The 18,636-nt window shown below is 42.6% G+C and overlaps 1 protein-coding gene across 1 annotated transcript; it reads left to right on the top strand.

The window, feature by feature from the left end:
* The first annotated feature begins 7,916 nt into the window (after nt 1-7,916).
* Nucleotides 7,917-15,927, top strand: ASMT (acetylserotonin O-methyltransferase). Its single transcript, XM_009706535.1, has 8 exons — nt 7,917-7,989; nt 9,689-9,863; nt 11,048-11,177; nt 12,043-12,111; nt 12,631-12,749; nt 13,542-13,682; nt 14,944-15,066; nt 15,716-15,927. Exons 1-8 carry the CDS (start codon nt 7,918-7,920, stop codon nt 15,925-15,927), a joined length of 1,041 nt encoding a protein of 346 aa, XP_009704837.1. The 5' UTR covers nt 7,917.
* The last annotated feature ends 2,709 nt before the right edge of the window (nt 15,928-18,636 follow it).

Genomic DNA, 18,636 nt, shown 5'->3' with positions numbered 1-18,636 from the left:
TACTGGATCTGGCTGTGATGGAGTTAACTTTCTTCATAGCTGCTGATACAGTGCTGTGTTTTGGATTTGTGACAAACAGTAACGCACCAGTGCTTGACGTATTGCAGAGCAGTGCTTGCACAGTGTCAAGGCCTTCTGCGTTTCCCATTTTGTGCACATCCCTGCAAATGGGTAGGCTGAGGTTGGGAGGTGACACAGCCAGGACAGTGGACCCCAACTGGCCAAAGGGGTATCCCATACCATATGATGTCATGCTCAGCAATAAAAATGGTGGCTTTTGTCTTTCCATTGCTCCAAGACTGGCTGGGCATCAGTTTGCTTGTGGTGTTCATTGATGATGGGCTTTGAACTCCAAGGAAACTTGAAAGAGTTGAAAGTATAGTCTTTTAATAAAGTCACAAATATAAATTATGCCATGCCCAATATAATTTATTCAGGTTTTTATTATGGCTGAGGTATGTGCGTGTACTACTGCAAAAACCTCGCTGATGCAATAATTTAAAGAACATAATTTTTGATAGTAAACATTGCTCTTTGTTCTGTATCAATTGTAAGTCAGTACATTTCTACCAGTTATCTTCTAGGGGTCTTAGTGTTTCAAAATGAAAGAACCTAGGATACCAGCAGGCTTTATAATGGCTTCTAGAAGCCAGAGTACTGAAGTTACAGGTATTTTTCTCTACTCTGGAAGAATGTTGTGATGCTGATTGCTTCAATCTTACCTGATTGCTTGGATTTGCAAGACTGACTTTCAGGAGTTATCTAAAAGCAGATAAAATTAGTTCATCTTTTTTTTCTTCCATTTCAGTGTATATCTGTTGAGTGACTTTGAGTTCATAAGAAAAGTACTTAATGTCTATCCTTTGCTGGTTTAGCTGCTTTAAAGCAATATCCTTTTGAAATGGACTTCAAATTTTAATCAACCAACTGGTCTGATTCATGAAGGAGTTCCAATAATCCACACTACCGTTCTTGTTTAATTACTACATTTACAGTGCTTCAATCACACCACAGTTACAGGCTGTGATATAAACGTTAAGGAAACTGAAGAGTATAGGATTTAGCAACTAATACTTATCAAAGATATACCAAACTAACAAATACTTCTGAAACATTGAATTTATGTTGGTATGGTTGGGTATTGGATAAAGTCTGACTTAGCTACTATGCTACCTCTACTTTCAGACCTTTAGCTGCTAGAAATCCAATCTAATGAGAATGTCTGCAAAGATAGCAGCCTATTTACTTCTGAAACTGGGCAGTGAGGATTATGTACCAGTCAGTAGTAACCTGACTCTCTTTGCCTAGGCTTGTCAGGAGTTGCATGTTACTTATGTCTCATTGCGTCAAAGTCACATATCTTATTCCATTTGTCTGTCAATATTCAGGGTTTGGTTTGGTTTTGGTGGCTTTGTTGTAACTGGGAATATAGATTCACTCACTTTTTATCAGACTATCAGGGATCTGGTTAAGCAAGACTGTAAGTCTTTGTTTCTTCTCCATTAGACTACCATTTGAAAAGTTGGAGCCTTTCATCTTGACTGAACACATGGCAGCCCCAGGGGTATAGGGTAGAGATGGGGAAAGAAATCCTTAAAGATGGTAGAAGACTTCAGTACAAGTTATTCATCCAGAAGTGTTCAGCTTATCCCATGCATTTGACTTCATTTTTTGACCTGCTTTCAAACTCTGGAGCTCTTCCCATGCCATTGCAAAGCCAACAACTCACATAGTTCCCAACTTCCTCAGTCAGCCATACCTGTCAATTTAGAGCTTACTGTAAGATCAGCCTTTGTTGCTGAGGAAGACTCAAGTTCACTCTTTAGTGGTATGTTTTTTTCCTTCAATGGTGGAAAAATTTCCTCAGTGAGCAGGACTGGTGTGGTATAAATATGGGGTGTATATCCCATTAAGCCACGGGGCAACTCTATAGTTGGATAACAACTCCACAGTACAGCACTCTGTTCATGCAGCGGTGAAAGAGACTACTGAGCCCTGTTCCACTTACTAAGTCCCAAGAAATGCCCAGGGTTTCTTCCGATGTTCTGCTTCCATTTTTGAGTCCAAGTCACACGATGAGATGGGAGGAGAGTTTTCTCAGATGTGAGGATGCAGCTGTGTTCTTGCACTCAGCTCCAGGAGAGATTTCACATCTGTCACCACAGAATACAGTGTCTCCTTCTTGTCCTCATAGAGGTGCCAGGAAGATAGGATCGAGCCAGTGGGAACCCACCTTGCTCTTGAGGATGTGTAGGGTTCAGAAGTGTATTAATCATCTAATGACACAAGGCAGCATGTGACCTCTTCCCATTTGAGGATGAGGACCCTGCTTATCACAGACCACTTGCAGCAAGGTCTGAGCGGAGGGGGTGGAAAGGTTGTGGGCCAAAGGTCCTGAGCTGTGCAGGACATGGTGCACACTGTCCCTGTCCGTGCTGTTGCCTCACCGTGGCTGTTGGCACTGCCAGCCAGGAGTGGCTTTCCTGCAGCCCTTGTTAACAAAGAAGAACATGAGCCTTGAAAGGTTAAGAAATCCAAGTTCCTATTGCTATGGACAGAGTTACCGCATAGTCCTGTTCTGATCCTTAAAGAAGAGTGTCTCCTGTTTCTATCTGAGGGCTGATGAGCCTCTGCACTTACCAGCCTTTTGGCCTGCAATTTTCTTTTTATCTACTGGCCTCAGCCTGCACTAGGTGACTCAGGAAGCAGCTTATTCAACAGAAATTACGGCTTCTCCACAAGGGCAAGGCCAAGCCCTTCAGTATGATTGTTGTGGTGCTTTCCATCTGCTTACTGCCTGCTGTGGTAAAGTAATTTTGATAATGTATGAGTCATATTGCCAGAAGTAATTGATATTAGTAAGAAGCGGTTACCAAAGCTGTGAGCATATCCATGTTTTTTTTTTAATTGATCCTACCTTTGTAGAGTAATCTGTTCAATGACCTAGAATAAGGGCATATGCATGATTAGGTATGCATATTAAAAACATTTAATATGTTATCTGGAAGCATCATCTTGAAAGCTGTTAGAGAAAATGGGAATTTTTGCAGTGGCTTCTAAAATTGTGAGCGCAGGACTGTACCAGGGACCGCAAGGCTATAAACTCAAACAAATTAGAGTTGATCACTGATCAGTGCTACCTGGACATCACACCAGTGTCAGCTTTAGGGCAGTTCTTGAACATGTATACAATCATGTAACAGACTATTGCAGCTGCTCACGTTGATAGCACAGGTAGAAATGTTGTTAGATTCTATATAAGAGCAGTTAAACCAACTAGTTTAGCAGATGCCTTAATTCATAAATGGGTGAGCAAAATTGACCACTGATGTCTTGTATCGCTGTACAAGAGGGTTTTTTATTATAATTAAGAGGAAGTACATGTATGGCTTGTGTTTTGATCTGGTATCCTGCCTTTGAGGTTTGGTTGTAATCTGGATACAACACCCATTTCATTAAGCTTATGTTGCATTCTGTGGATGTGGCCCTTACGCAACCCAGTGAACATGTTATTTGCAGAATATGTCTCTTGCTGCCTCACAATAAATTTAGAGTTGTCTCTAGTGTTTGTATAAAGCAACAATCTAATGGCAAGTGATCCTTCAGAACTGGGTGTGCAGAATGGATCCCTCTAGTGTCTTACATTCCTACATGCTGTTGTTAAAAAGAAGTATACCTGTATTTTTTACTTTTTTTTTACTTAATCTGATACCGGGCTCTTGAGGCTTGTTTGAAATGGTATGCACTACCATCCTTTCTTCTTTAATCACAGCACAGAAAATGAATTTGGTCTGGTTCTCCTGCACATGCTGCCTGCCCTGAATACATCTCCTGCTGCTGCACAAAAAAAATTCATCAATTAGCTCAAACAAATGCTTTGCCATAGTAGTAGATTATAAAATTTTTGAAGGGCTTGATTGGAATTGTTTTCTAATTGACATCTAATCTAGTCACATGTGCGCTGTGGCACCTCTGAAGTGAGCTCTACCTGCTGTGGACAGGATGCCCAGGAGTGCTGTCCTTGAAACTGGACTATTTGTAGGACAACATGAAGGGATAACAGTGTGGTAGCACCACAGTCACTCCCAGATAGCAGTCTCAACCTGCCAACAAAGTGAGCAAGGACTGATCACCCTTAGACCAGGTCTTCCCTGCAATTCTGCATGTGATCCCAGACTTGTGTCTCTAAGTGCTTTGGATAGTTTCTGTTACTCTCTACCTGAACTGGAAAAGGGAAGGGCTGACAAAGTCTTTCTCTTCTGCTCACTGCACCTGACGTGGCTTGCTGTCATGGTTTAACCCCGGCTGGCAGCTCAGCCCCACCCGGCTGTTCGCTCACTCCCCTCCAGCAGGATGGGGAAGAGAATCAGAAGAGTAAAAGTGAGAAAACTCGTGGGTTGAGGTAAAGGCAGTGTAATAGGTAAAGCAAAGGCCATGCACACAAACAAAGCAAAACAAGGAATTAATTCACTGCTTCCCATGGGCAGGCTGATATTCAGCCATCTCCAGGAAAGCAGGGCTCCATCATGTGTAACAGTTACTTGGGAAGACAAACGCCAACACTCTGAACGTACCCCCCCACCTTTCTTCTTCTTCCCCCAGCTGTATACGCTGAGCATGACATCGTATGGTATGGGATATCCCTTGGGTCATTGGGGTCAGCTGTCCCAGCTGTGTCCCCTCCCAACTCCTTGTGCCCCCCCCAGCCTCCCCGCTGATGGGGTGGGGTGAGAGGCAGAAAAGGCCTTTGCTCTGTGCAAGCACTGCTGAGCAGTAACGAAAACATCCCTGTGTTATCAACGCTGTTTTCAGCACAAATCCAAACCATAGCCCCATATCAGCTACCGTGAAGAAAATTAACTCTGTCCCAGCCAAAACCAGCACAATTGCAAAGAGCATAAGGCTGTAAAAAACATTTGAGGTGAGCCACCAGGTAAAATGACTTCAGGAGTGCTTGCCCATGCCAAGCCATGGGAATGCTTCTTTCTGAAGCTCTCTTTTTGAAGAAATGGAGGAGAGGATTGTCAGATTAGCAAGTGTAAAATGGCCTGTGCAATGCAGTTGCGTGTCCACTGATTGCCTTTGTGATGCTTGACAGAGCACAAGTCATTTCTGATGTGAGAGCCTGTCTCAGGTGCTGTCTGTCTTGGTTTTCTTTTTGCATCTCTCTTTTTAAAGTTGCATCCTCTACCATTTTTAGCTAGTGAACCTGCCTGTCCTCAGGGAGACTGTGCCTCTTATCTGCTGGGACCTTCCTCTGACAGAGATCTCCATGACTATTTGGTTGAATTATTTCTTGAGACATTATTTGCAGTCCAGAAATTTAAACCAAGACCAACTCTGGATTGCTTGTGATGGACTTCAAAAGACATTCTCAGTCAGAGTTTTTACTATAAGGAAAACTGAGGAGAAGGGAGAGTTTGCTTAGAGAATGAGCTGGGTATACAAGATTTCCTGCCTGCTCCAAATGTCTGGCAATGGTATATGTGATGAAAAAAATAAAATTAGTTGGTGTCAAAAACTGACAGAAGCAATAGTCATGTTACTAGGGAAATGCATCTATTGTAAAACATGAGAAGAATTAGAATTTATAAGGAAGAAAATGAGCATTTTGTTAAAACTGGATATTCTGTTTCAAAGAGAAAGTATGATATTATCTTGGCTTTTTAGGATTCTAAAAAAAAAAAAAAGGAGGCACAAACTATTATCTTTGTGCACTTCCAGGCCATCTAATATAAGCTAGGCATACTTAGAGGCTTAATAACGATAGGAAGGCACAGTTGTTTCCAGACTGGCATTACTGAAACTCAGTATCGTAGCCACGTCCCTGAGATTTGTACTTGTTGGTTATAAGGAAGGTTGCATGTGTGAAAATAATGTCATCTGCCATTTCTCACTGGCAGACACTTTAATTTTACTAAATCTGCTTTGTTCGTAGATCACTTCTTTCTTTCAAATGTTATGCAAAAATGACGTAATTATTTTTTATGTAGTATTTGTCTGTAGTGAGTCATTTAGGCAAAGAAAAATTCATCACCAAAATAGAACTATGCCGTTAAGTAACAGCTTTAGCCTGCACGTGGTCTAAGCACTATGACAAAAACCTTGATGGGGTTTTCAGAGAAAGCAAGCCATTGCAATTTCATCTTCATGAACGCATTTGTAGCTTAAAAGGAGCTTAGACTAAGCCTCACTAACAATTTACTTGGAAACAGCAACACACTATGTGTGGCTTTGCATCAGTCTGGTGTGGGTTATGTGCAACCCTCCTCCCCTGCATCTCACTACTGGTAGTAATCTCATTAGATGATTACTTCTGGTGTCCTCAACAGATTTAGTCATAATTGAAAAAGTACTTCAATTGGGTTTGATTAACTGTGTGGTCATTTTATTATCAGAGCCTCTTGTACCTTTGTCCTGATTTTGGCTGGGATAGAGTTAATTTTCTTCCTAGTAGCTGGTACAGTGCTGTGTTTTGGATTTAGTATGAGAATAACGTTGATAACACACTGAGGTTTCAGTTGTTACTAAGCAGTGCTTACTCTAAGTTGAGGACTTTTCAGTTTCCCATGCTCTGCCAGTGAGGAGGTGCACAAGGAGCTGGGAGGGAGCACAGCCAGGACAGCTGACCTGAACTGGCCAAAGGGATATTCCATAGGATATTCCATACCCTAGAAAGTCATTCCCAGTATATAAACTGGGGGAGTTGGCCAGGAGGGGCTGATCACTGCTCGGGGATCGGTCAGTGGGTGGTGAGCAGTTGTCTTATGCATCACTCGTTTGTCTTGAGTTTTATTCCCCTCTCTCTCTCTATTTATTATCTCCTTTTCCATTACAAGTATTATTATTAATTATTATTATCATATTTTACTTTATTTCAATTATTAAACTGTTCTTATCTCAAGCCACGAGTTTTACCTTTTTCTCTTTCTCCTCCCCATCCCACCAGCTGTGGGGGCTGGGTGGAGGAGTGAGTGCGCGGCTGCGTGGTGCTTAGTTGGTGGCTAGGATTAAACCATGACAACCCTGTAACTTTGCCTTAAGTTGGTTAAAAGGTATTTTGTAACATTTTGCCATCACTGTATTACCTAAGTCAGGTCTCATTTAATGTTGTTGCCTGAGGGGTAATGAAATGTGTGAGATAAAAGCTGTGAGTCTTTCCTTGATGGAAAGGGTCTTTTCTCACCTGAGAGTTCAGCTTCTGCCCAAAAAGGCAAGATGGGAGGCACTTACAAGCTGGAGCAATGGACAGTGGGGCAGAGAGGTTTCAGGAAGGTAATCCAGGGTTTTAATTTTCTGATGAAAGTCCTATGAGGTATGTTCTGCATAAAGTTGAAATCCATGCATATTGGACCCTGAGAATGTCCACATTTCACTTGAAGAATTGTGTTGCCAAATTGTCATCTTTCCTCTGGGGTCAAGTCATTGCGCTGACTGACAAATGTAAGCATTTCTATTCTTGGGAAGTCTTCCAGCATCAAAATGCCAGCCTGATGGAAAAGAGCTGCTTTTGAACAAACCCTGACTAAGACTCCACTTTGGTTTATGAACTCCTGGTGCATCGCACTGAGCTCAGGTTCTTGATGCTGTTCTGTACTGATTTCTGCTTTGCTTGTTACGAGCTTTCAGGTGCTTCTGAAGTACCAGCATGTTAACCAACTGCTGAACTGACAATACAAACTTTAATCTGCCCTGCTTCTTTAGCCTTGTACTTGATGATGGAAGAGACAAAGAAACAGCTGAACCTGATAGAAAGATGCATTGAAGCCAAATAACTTAGCTAACAGGTTTTGTAACCAGTGTGTTTCTCAGATGCAAGAAGATTAAGTGGATCAGCTGGTGTGCTTTGTGCCTGGTGGAAAGAAGCTTATTTAAATTAAGAGGACCAGAGAATCTGTGCCTCAGTCCAGAAAGAAGATGGGTTCTACAGAAGACCTTCAGTACCCTCGAATCATCTTGCAATACAACAGTGGATTTTTAGTCTCAAAGGTAAGAAATATAACTCAGTCTTGCATAGAGTATGCAGACAGAAGTATTCAAGGATCTCACTTTAGGTTGTGAATGTAAGCCTTTGGAATGAAAACCGTCTCCTACGAAAGCATCCAGTCAGGTTATCTAGGCAGGAAGGAAATTTGAAAAGAAAAAAGATTTGAAATCAACCTTACCCCTCAGGATAGACCTAACATTTATTGAGACCTCTCTGGCCTTTGGAGGCTTGGATGAGCAGACCTTGTCTCCCCATGAGGCTTTATAAGAAAGCACAGGAGTTTATAGCTGAGGGCTTGCTGTCTGACTGCCTCAAATGTGGAAGGTTCCTTCGGTGGTGGGATTTCTTCCCATTTTCATTTCATGTATCTTCTCAAAGAATTTCCTTCCCTCTCCCATTGTTTGTCTGTATGTATTACATAGAAGGCTGAGCTTGAGAACTTCTGTGTATTGCCTCTTTTCAGGTGAAAGAAAGAGTCTACTGTAATGACTGTTGTTCCAAACAGCATTTGATTAAGACACAAAGGTAGAACTGGTAGTTCCACTTTCCTTATTGTTTACAGATGTTATTTGCCTTTCTGTGTGTGTAAGCACATGGGCATAAAATTACAATATCCAGTGCAGTGGAGATTTTTTCCTCATTTACTGTTTAGTTACCTTTCCTATTGTCCCTTGCTGCACCTCTGGCCAACATGGTAATGGAAGGAATGCTGTGTCCTAAGAATCCTGAAAGGCAAAGCTGACAGTAGAGAGGAAAAATGGATAATGAAAAATCCTTTTGCTTAATGAGAAAGAGGAGTGCCCAATGCTTTCCAAATTAACACTGGTACTATGTTTTTGAGAAACTATCTAAACTTTGATTAAATCATGTTCTTACTGAGGGTAAAAGGAGCTTCCCGTGGACTTTGTTGAATCATTGTAGATACAGGCAGTCAATTGAGTTGATACCTTTATTACTGTTCAGGGAGTGTTTGTGTGGTCAGAGAAATAGGCTAATACTTGTAAACTTGAGTGTGTACAGCTAAAGAAGAATGTTATGGTTACATATGTCTGATTGAAGGTTGAGGATTGTTCCTGGAGGTGTTACACACTTTTTGTATGAAAAGACAGGGCAATTCTGCTGGCCCGAATGAGGTAGTCCTTTTGGCTAAGAGGAACCTCCCTGCCTCAGGGAGACCACTGTAGTCATGAAAGTCAGGCCCTGAAAACAGCGTCCATACAGTGGGATACTCCCTACTGCTTCAAGCCACAGGAGAGTCTGCAGGGTTGACTGGAGCATAAATTAGATCCTTAGTTAAAGAACAAAAACAACAACAGAAAAATCTACCACCGCACAGTCTTGCCTTTGTGGTCTCCAGGCAAAAAGCAAGAGAGACTGTGAGAACATGCTCTGAAACTAAGGAAGAGGGAGGAATATTCACACCCAAAACCTGACCTCTAAATGTGAAACTTTATGAGCCAAAAACATCAGCCGGCTTTGCCAGAAAAGGAAAAGAAATGAAAAAAGGTGCACTACAAGCACTGTATGGTGCTCTCAGTGTTCAGAGAAACTTCAGTTTAATCATTGGACTTGTTTATATGAAATACGATTTTACATAAAAAAAATATTATTATATGTATATTTTCTCCAACAAAGCAGGTTTAGAAATGCGGTAGGCTTTGGTGCTTTCACTTAATCACTCCCGCCTTTCCTTACGCCCAGGTTATGTTCACTGCCTGTGAGCTGGGGGTGTTTGATCTTCTGCTGGAGTCAGGAGAGCCTCTGTCTTCAGATGCCATTGCTGCGCACTTGGGTACCAGCACCACGGGGATGGAAAGACTGCTGGATGCCTGCGTGGGATTGAAGCTCTTGGCAGTAGAGCTGACACAAGAAGGAGGTAATAAAGACAGAAGGGGAAGAAACTGAAAAGCTTAAACCTCTAATGGTTTTGAAAGTGAGGTAAGGTGTGTGGGGAGAGGTGATATCTATAGTGTTAGGCCAGTTACTGTAGCTGGAAGGAGGAGAGAATCACTTGGGAACACCATCCCCTCTTCAGGTGAAAGAGAAGCAGCAAATGTCAGCGTGATTAAAGATGCAAAGTAAAACTCAGGTGAAGGGCTCCATCCATATCCCTAAATTTCTTTGTGCAAGAGCCTCAGGTAACCTTGGAGAAGATATTCAGGGTCTCTGCAGAGCTGGTCTCAAGAAAACTCCAAGGTGTGGGCATGATTTTAAACGTTAAAACAAAATGCCAGGGTGGATGAGCAACAGCATGATTTAAAAACACATTTTTCTTTGGAGTTTTATCACTGTGTAAAGTATTTTGTTAAGTTACTGATCTGAACTGAGAGGTGATGTCAATTTGCCTTTGCATCAGAGACGTTGAGTCCACGTGGTCAGAAGGGATCTGTGGCCAGGACTAGCCAGAGTCTTGCAAGTTGTGTCCCCTGCTCTGGCTTGTGTTGCCTTGCCTTGTTTTAGGGCTAACAGCAGTTGCCCAATGAGTTTAGGGAGAGCAGGATCTATTTTTTTATATTCCCTTTTTATACCAGTCCCGTGAGTGATGCCAGTGCAGATACATTGGAGGAAGTGGGGGAGGTTTCTGTGAGTCCTTTAGGCATTTATCTATCTGCAGAAGGTCCTGCCCTAGTGAACTGAGAAAGAGTAGGTGTGGTTGGCATGCTGTTTTGGGGACTTGTCTCCCACTTGCTGACCTTGTTGATCAGAAAAAAGATTTGTCTGCAAGGGCTTCTCATTTAAATAGAACATACCAAAAGGTTCCTCTGATAGCAGAAGCTTATGATGACACTCGTAGGGCATTCCTCTTGCCATTCTTGAAATAAATGTTTGGTGCAGGAGTACGTGTAGGTAGGTAGTCTTTACTCCCATTGAATGGGGCAACACACATTTCAGCAGCCCTCACCCACTACTCATTGCAGTGGAAGGATTGATTGTAGAAGCAATGTGGTCGCGTCTTTGGTCACATAGGCATCCTCTGGTGATAAATAACCATGCTATACAATAGGCTTGGCAAGGTGGTGTATCATATGTGTTAGTAAATATATTTATTTCACCCTTTAGCCCTCTACAGAAACACAGAAATTTCCAACATCTACCTTACAAAATCAAGTCCCAAGTCTCAGTATCATATTATGATGTATTACTCCAATACAGTCTACTTGTGCTGGCACTACCTGGCTGATGCTGTGAGGTAAGGAGGAGTGTAGTGAGGTAAGGAGAAGTGTAGTGCACTGTCTTTTGCTGACTGCTTTGCGGCATCTGTGTGGCTGCTCTGAGTGGTGTGTTTCTGGGGAAGGGCACAATGAAGATGCTGACTGGTTCTCAGAAAGAAAAACCACCAGATCATTTCGGCTGTGAACGTGACCAATAGGTGCTCTTGGTTTTTTTGTTTTCCATTTGTGTGTGTTCTTGTTTTCCTTTTCCTTCTGATGGTAGAGATGATCTAGGAATCAGATTTCTGTGTGTTTTACCTTCAGGAAAGCACTTGATCGTTACAGTGGCTCTTACTTGAGGAGGCATCAACAGAGTAAACTATGAGTAATGGTAGCTAGGGATAGTTCTGTTGCAAAGGTGTACAGGAGGAGTTTAATATGGGGCTGGAGTCTCACTTGTTCCAGTTCATGCAACTGATGATCAAACATGGTGTGTGTGATGGCAGTGATTGCACCAGTCTTGTAGCTTTACCTGAGATGTGTTCCTGTAAGTCATAGAATCATAGAATGGTTAGGGTTAGAAGGGACCTTAAAGGTGATCTCTTTCCAACCTCCCTTCCCGTCGGAAGGGACACCTTCCATTCAGGTTGCTCAAAGTCCCACCCAACCTGGCCTTGAAAAGAACCAGTCATTCTTCTGAAAGGTTGAGAAATACATCAACGTATTTTGGAGTGGCAAATGAGGGTGCCTTTACAGCTGTTACAAACAGGCTGACATATATTCTGTACAAAGTTGAGCACCTTCCACAGTGATGAACTGGCTGAAACTACAGCCCCGAGGTGTGTTTGGGGTAAAAGAGAAAGAAATCCACACTTATATGCTTTTTTCTGATTGCTATTTTAGAGAAGGAAGAAACCAATATGAAAGAGCTTTTGGCATTTCATCTAACGACCCTTTTGGAGCAATGTACAGGTAATCATTAGTATATTTATAGAAATTTTATTTTTCTTGTTGTAGATAAAATTAATGTTTTTATTATGGCTCAGGACAATTAAATATGATGATGTGAGAATCCCACTCGTCAGAACCATCATGCAGCGTTTTCCTTTCTCAGCAATATCCATTACTGGTACACTGATATTTTGAATAGAAGTATATAATCTCCTATTTTGAAAAACATATCACAGGTCTCTGGCACAGAGGCAATGGTAGCTGCAAGAAAAAAAATCCCTTGGAAGCCTAAGAATTAGCAGTGTAATACACTGTTGGAATTCACTAGTCTCAATTCTCTATTTAAATGCACAAATGCATAGCTGTACCCTTCTGCTACAGTAAGACTCAGGGTAGGTTTATATGCAAAGAGACATATTCTGTCAATAAAAACAGAGATTAGTGTTTAAGCTGAAATGTATAATAACAGTTTTATGATAAGAATCACCAAGGACATTGTAAGTTACCTTTTCTCTGTGCTGTGTTTGTTTGTATTACTAGATCAGAAGAAGAAATGCTGAAATTCATGGCTGGCCAGAACTCAGTATGGAGTATATGTGGCAGAGATGTTCTTGCTGCATTTGACCTTTCCCCTTTCAGGCAGATCTATGACCTGGGAGGTGAGCATCAGTAGATCTTTTTTAACAAGCCTCTGAACTATCTTCTTTTACAAGCTCTGAAAAAAACCCAACCAACCCTCCTACGTTATATGATGGACAAGACAATGGAAAGTAGGACATATCTCAGCAATAAAGGGAGCATTTTACTGTCTTGGCTGAGTTAAAAAGAGAAATGTGAAAGTGGCGAGAGCATTAGGAAGCTCAGTGTTTTTCTCTACAGTCTCATTTGTCTGAGTAGTGGCCCATCCCCTTGTGTATGTGGCAGCTTGGCATGTTTTCTTGCCTTGCTTGATACATTCTTCTGGTACCAGTTGCCCTTCAGTCAGTCGTTGGGATCTTGTCTGCAGCCTCTTACCCTGCAGCTCCCAGCTGTCCCAGCACTACTGAGCACTGCCAGGATTCAGGGGATGGGTCAGGCTCCCTTGTGGGCTCTATCACTCCTTCCCCAGTGCCTGATTTAGTGGCTCTGTTTTTCATTTCCCACCTTCCAGCATCCACAGCTGGGTCTGGGTATGTAAGACCCACGTACAGGTGAAGGCGTGCATAAGAACTGCAAGGGCTGGGGCTGATCCCATAGGTCTGGGTGCTAGGGTCCCTGGAGCTTCCTACAGAGCAAATGGAGACAGTGGCTTCTCCTGTCCTGCCTCTTCCCTTTCAGCAACATGTGAGGAGCAAATGTGCCTTGCCAGCTTCCATGAGGCTGAATGCATCATTGCCTGCATCACTTCATGGGGATATTGCTGAACAGGTTGGTTTTGTGTCAGCGCTGACCTTCTTTTGCTCTTCCCAAAGGAGGTGGAGGAGCTTTGGCCCATGAGTGTGTTTCTTTGTACCCAAATTCCATGGTCACAATTTATGACCTGCCGAAAGTCGTGCAAGTGGCCAAAGAGAAGTTTGTTCCTCCTGAGGAGCGTCGGATTGCTTTCCATGAAGGTAGGTACGGACAGCGGTGTGGCATTTTCACAACTGTTGCTCCTGAGCCCCTTGTCTCAGCTCAGAGGTACCATGCTGGAGACTCAGGTCTCCAGCTGCCCCTTATTTGGGCAGAGTGTCCCAGACTGCAGCCTCCTCAGCCTGGGTCTGCAGTTCATTGCTACCACAGGGATGTCCCAGTTGCACATCTGCAGCTGCCTTCTATCAGAGACACAACTTAGTTATTCAGCAACCCAGAATCTCTTTACTCCTGAACAGAACTACTTGATTTCTTCAGAACAAGGGTACTTTAACAAAAAAACAGTCCTGCAATTTTGAAAAACTGCCATGCCGTATTATAAATCTTCCTAGCACTCCCTTTTCTCCTGTGCAGACCTCCTGACAGATGTGCAGGATACCAAGCCTGCTCTGAGCAAGGGGTTTTCCTTCTCTGGTCACAACTGATTGACTTTCAAGTCCTAAGGTATTTCAGGCTTTGAATGTGGGTGAGGTAGCCCATATTCCTGTTGCCCAGTCTGTAGATCTTGCATGGCCTTTGCACCATCTGTGATGAAAATGAGTGTAGGGTGATCTAATTTTTAATGTTTACAAAAACCTTCCAAGTGTAGGAATGACTTAATATTGCTTGAGGCTCAGAGAAAGGAAAGAAGCCTTGAAGATGGAAGGGAGTGTATAAAAACAAAGATCGAGAAACACAGGAGAAACCAGTGGTGCAAAGAAATGGGAGCAGAAATGACAAAGTAAGATGCAGAGAGAAAAATATGAGTGCAGTACACCAGGTGCTAAACAAAAGGCATGATGATTAAGCTAGTGCTAGGAGGTGAGATGTGTATATTTTCCTTATTGATTTATGATGTAGGTCTGTGGTTACTGAAGGTCTTTGAAAATTTACTTAGATAAGGGAAAGTTCTTTCCTTTTTTCCATGACAGAAACCATGAGAAACTGTCTCCTTAACGCTTTATGAATCTGAATTCCTGTCATTGGCAAGAACTTAGACTCAAATGCTTTCCTGTGCATCAAAGGCTGTTTAAGATGAGCTGCTGCTTTTAAACATTTCACACCTTGAGACTGAACAAGAACAAAAATCCCCTGTGCAGCGCCACAGAGGACTTTTACCTGGTAACTCTGTTGCTGTCTAATGTGAGTGATGGACATAGCAAGCCCAGAGTCTTTGGAACTGGACAGAACTGAAAATACTTGCTTAACTCTGCCCTCTGTGTTTTGGGGGTTTTGTGTAATACATGTATTCTTGCTTTACAGGAGACTTCTTTAACGATTCAATTCCAGAAGCTGAACTGTATATTTTATCCAAAATACTGCATGATTGGGATGATGACAAATGCAGGCAACTACTAACAAAAGTCTATAAGGCTTGCAAGCCTGGTACGTGTGAGCTCTTGAAGAGCAGAGAGACTCTCGCCTATCAGTATCGTGAAGCACACCAGTCTCAATGCTCAATTTGGGTGGCGGAGTTTCAGTGCAAGGGTTTCTTGATTTAGCCTTTTGCTTTCCTAAGCCAGCTATGTGCAGCTGAGCCAAATAGGGCCTGGTCTAAGTTCTCCTTATCTGGCTTTCAGTTTTAGTTGTCTTCTCTACAGGGACTCCTGTTTCAAGGCATTTAGGTGTAAGGATTAGGGATTTGGGGTCTTGTTTAGATAGACGTGCATACATGATAGTAAAAATCCCATTAAGCATCACATTGAACCCTCAGGGTTTTGAAAACACTGCCTATGGATCCAGGTTCTCAGCAAAAGCAGTAAGCTCCTGTGGATTTCAGCTGGGGGAAATGGGAAATTTCCATCCAGCCATAGCATCCCCTTCAGCCCTGGTACGTCAGTACCTAGGTAGCTGAGCAGAGGCACGCTCTGATGCTTTTGCTCTTTCGTTGTCTTCTGTGATGCTGAAATATGACTTAACATAGAGGCTGCTTCTTCCTGAAACTGTAGGTTAGGATCTGGCCTAGTAACTCAGCTGAAAAATATCTCATGTTCTCAGAGCTCAGCGTGTGTTTTATTTCTCTTTATTCCACCAGGCGGTGGAGTGCTGCTGGTTGAATCGCTTCTGAATGAAGATAAAGGTGGGCCTTTAGAAACCCAACTGTATTCCATGAATATGTTGGTCCAGACAGAAGGAAAAGAGCGAACAGCATCAGAGTACAGCAAGCTCCTCGAGGCAGCTGGCTTTGGGGAGATTCAAGTCAAGGGAACTGGAAAACTCTATGATGCTGTTTTAGGAAGGAAATAATAGTATGTCTTTTATGTACCTTACAAGATAGAATACGTGGAGAAATAATATTCTCTTAGAGGGGAATCATCAATTTAGCTTTTAGTTAAGGCAGCCAACTTTTTTGTAAGCTGATTACATTGTCAGAAGAATCACTAATGATAGATCTTGAGCGTGTATGGATTGTGAGTCTGGCAGCCTGACTAAGGCTTGCCTTTGGATCTGGAAGGCAGAGAAAGAAATCAACAGCTGTTCCACAAGAAATAACCCATGAAAGAAATGTGCAGTGTGTCTGCTTCAGATTTTTTATTATTTCCAATTTTAACACTGTATCTGACAAAAGCAAAGCTGAATTTGCACTTGAATTCCTGCAAAATAAAACTAATCCCTATACTGAGCTCTGTTACTTGAATTTTTATTATTGGGGAATTAATATAGTATAAACAGACCAAATTATATCTCCTTGTGGTTAGTCTTTTCAGACTTCCAGGAGAAATCCTGTCTGAACCTTGGGGAGTTTGGCATGAAAAATTATATTAATTTTTTATTTCCTCTAGATTTTGATTTAAATTATGAAAAAGAATTTTGTAGCTTGATGACTGACTGAAGCCCAGGGATGCTCTTTACAAGGCAGGCCCTGGGATGACAGCTGAGAGGGAGAATGATGCAGCCATCATTCGATTACATGCTGGGGAAGTTCTTATTGCATGCCTCCTGCTATTTCTTTAAATCATTTGATCAAGCACAACCTGCCATAACCCACCGAGATCTTGGAAGCAGAATTACAGGTTACTGGAGTGAGAAACATTTGGAGAAGGCACCAGAAAGTTACTCTCTGCAGTTGTAACTTGAACACTAATTGTATTTGCACGTTAAGCTAGCTACCAGAGCAGCTTGAGATAGTCGTCTTAGTAGCCATCTACAGGACCCTCCTTCTCCCTTGGTTGCAGGAGGAGCATAGGGAACAAGTAGCCCCAGTAAGGAAAATTTGGCCATTTGTCACATTCTGTGACAGATGCAAAATCAAATCACAAGGCTGCTGTAATGGTCCTTCTCATCCTTAAAAGCAACCGGGCGCAGTTCATGAGCCACTTATGCTCATGTAGGATCTCTCCCTGTAGATATCAACAGGCTATTGCAGGAGTTGGGGCAAGTGGTTTTGGAGAGTTCCCTCGTCAGCCGCAGTCACTGTGCAGTGTTTCTTACCTGCAAGTTACGTGGCATGAAGGTGACACTGCCAGGAGCTGCAGCCTGTGAGTAATGTGTTCTGAATGCCTGCTCGCTTTCCAGACAAAGCGAGGTGTTACGTCCTGCAGCAGCCAGGCACGAACGCAAATGATGAAATGAGGCCGACCAGGTCTTTGTTGATTCCATCCACACCCCAAAAAATAAATGTCCAGAGAAATTATTTTACTACTTTGACTGTACCAAGCAGCCAATGAAGTATGTTGGGGGGGGAAATAAACCAAAACTCCTGTCTGGGCTTTCTTTGATACACTTTTTCTTCCAAAAAAGTTGCATGCCCGTGGACTGCTGGTTGCTCACATGGCTGCACTGTTTCCTGAGCCAGTGGGTAGGCCAGTCATGGTCAGCATACTGCAGCTGCATATATAAACTGACACATCGTATAACCTTGATGAGTCACTGAATTCCTGTTTCGCCTGGTGTCAGTGATAATTCTGCCCTTGACTCGAAAAAAAAAACAAACATGAGCAGGCTGTTTTGGTTTGACAAAACAAATTCCTTAAATACGGTATTTCTGCGTTGAGTTGATTCACAACATACTCTGCATGTTATTAACTTACCAGTGAGTGGCTTGGGCACAACTTGAATAGGCAAGATGCACACCTGGTTCTAGCATGCCTTTTAGCTGTATCAAAGTTCAAAGATGCTGGGTCTTTAAAGAACAGGATTGACCCATCATTACCTGGAATACAGATGGAAAGGAATGAAGTGCAGAATGGTGACTGCAGAATTTGAAGATCATTGGTATTTAAATGACTTTTAAGGGTCAGATGTAATGCCCTATCAGAGCAGCTAAACACTAACCCACGATTACAGTGTGCTTTCACTGCCTGTGTGAAGCAGAACCTCCAGCTGGCTATAGCTTTGGCTGCTCATTCCTGATCTGCTAGTTGGCATTTGAGAATCCAGCTTCTGGGGGGATGCTAAAGCATTCTTGACTACTCTCTTATGCTGGATGACCAAGGAAATACTGGAATATGTATAAGGAAGATACTAAACTTTTATATTCACCTTCAGAGACCAGACCTTTGAAACCACAAGATAATGTAATAAGAGGACTTGTGCTGTTTCCATCAGACTGTATTTATTTATTTAATCAGTTTTGATTTTCCTATTGTCCTGGTTTCTGCTGGGATAGAGTTAATTTTTTTCGTAGTAGCTGCTGCAGGGCTATGTTTTTTGGATTTAGCATGAGAATCGTATTGATAACACACCGATGTTTCAGTTGTTGCTGAGCAGTGCTCACCCTAAGTCAAGGGCTTTTCAGTTTCCCATGCTCTGCCAGTGAGGAGGGGCACAAGGAGCTGGGAGGGGGCACAGCCAGGACAGCTGACCCCAACAAGCTGAAGGGATATTCCATACCATAGGACATCATGGTCAGTATAGAAACTGGGACAGTTGGCTGGGAGGGGCTGGTCACTGCTCAGGGATGGGCTGGGCACCAATCAGTGGGTGTTGAGCAGTTGTATTGTGCATCACTTGTTT

Source organism: Cariama cristata, unplaced genomic scaffold, assembly GCF_000690535.1.
Source record: "Cariama cristata isolate BGI_N322 unplaced genomic scaffold, ASM69053v1 scaffold16030, whole genome shotgun sequence".
Taxonomy (NCBI): domain Eukaryota; kingdom Metazoa; phylum Chordata; class Aves; order Cariamiformes; family Cariamidae; genus Cariama; species Cariama cristata.
Note: the sequence above shows the minus strand (reverse complement) of the source record. Positions and strands in the feature narration are given on the sequence as shown.

Excerpts from the sequence above, each read along its gene's own strand:
- ASMT (XM_009706535.1), top strand. The coding sequence starts at position 7,918 with ATGGGTTCTACAGAAGACCTTCAGTACCCTCGAATCATCTTGCAATAC. Across the intron at positions 12,750-13,541 it reads GCAGATCTATGACCTGGGAG|GAGGTGGAGGAGCTTTGGCC; the intron begins GTGAGCATCAGT and ends CTCTTCCCAAAG. Across the intron at positions 15,067-15,715 it reads CTATAAGGCTTGCAAGCCTG|GCGGTGGAGTGCTGCTGGTT; the intron begins GTACGTGTGAGC and ends TTATTCCACCAG.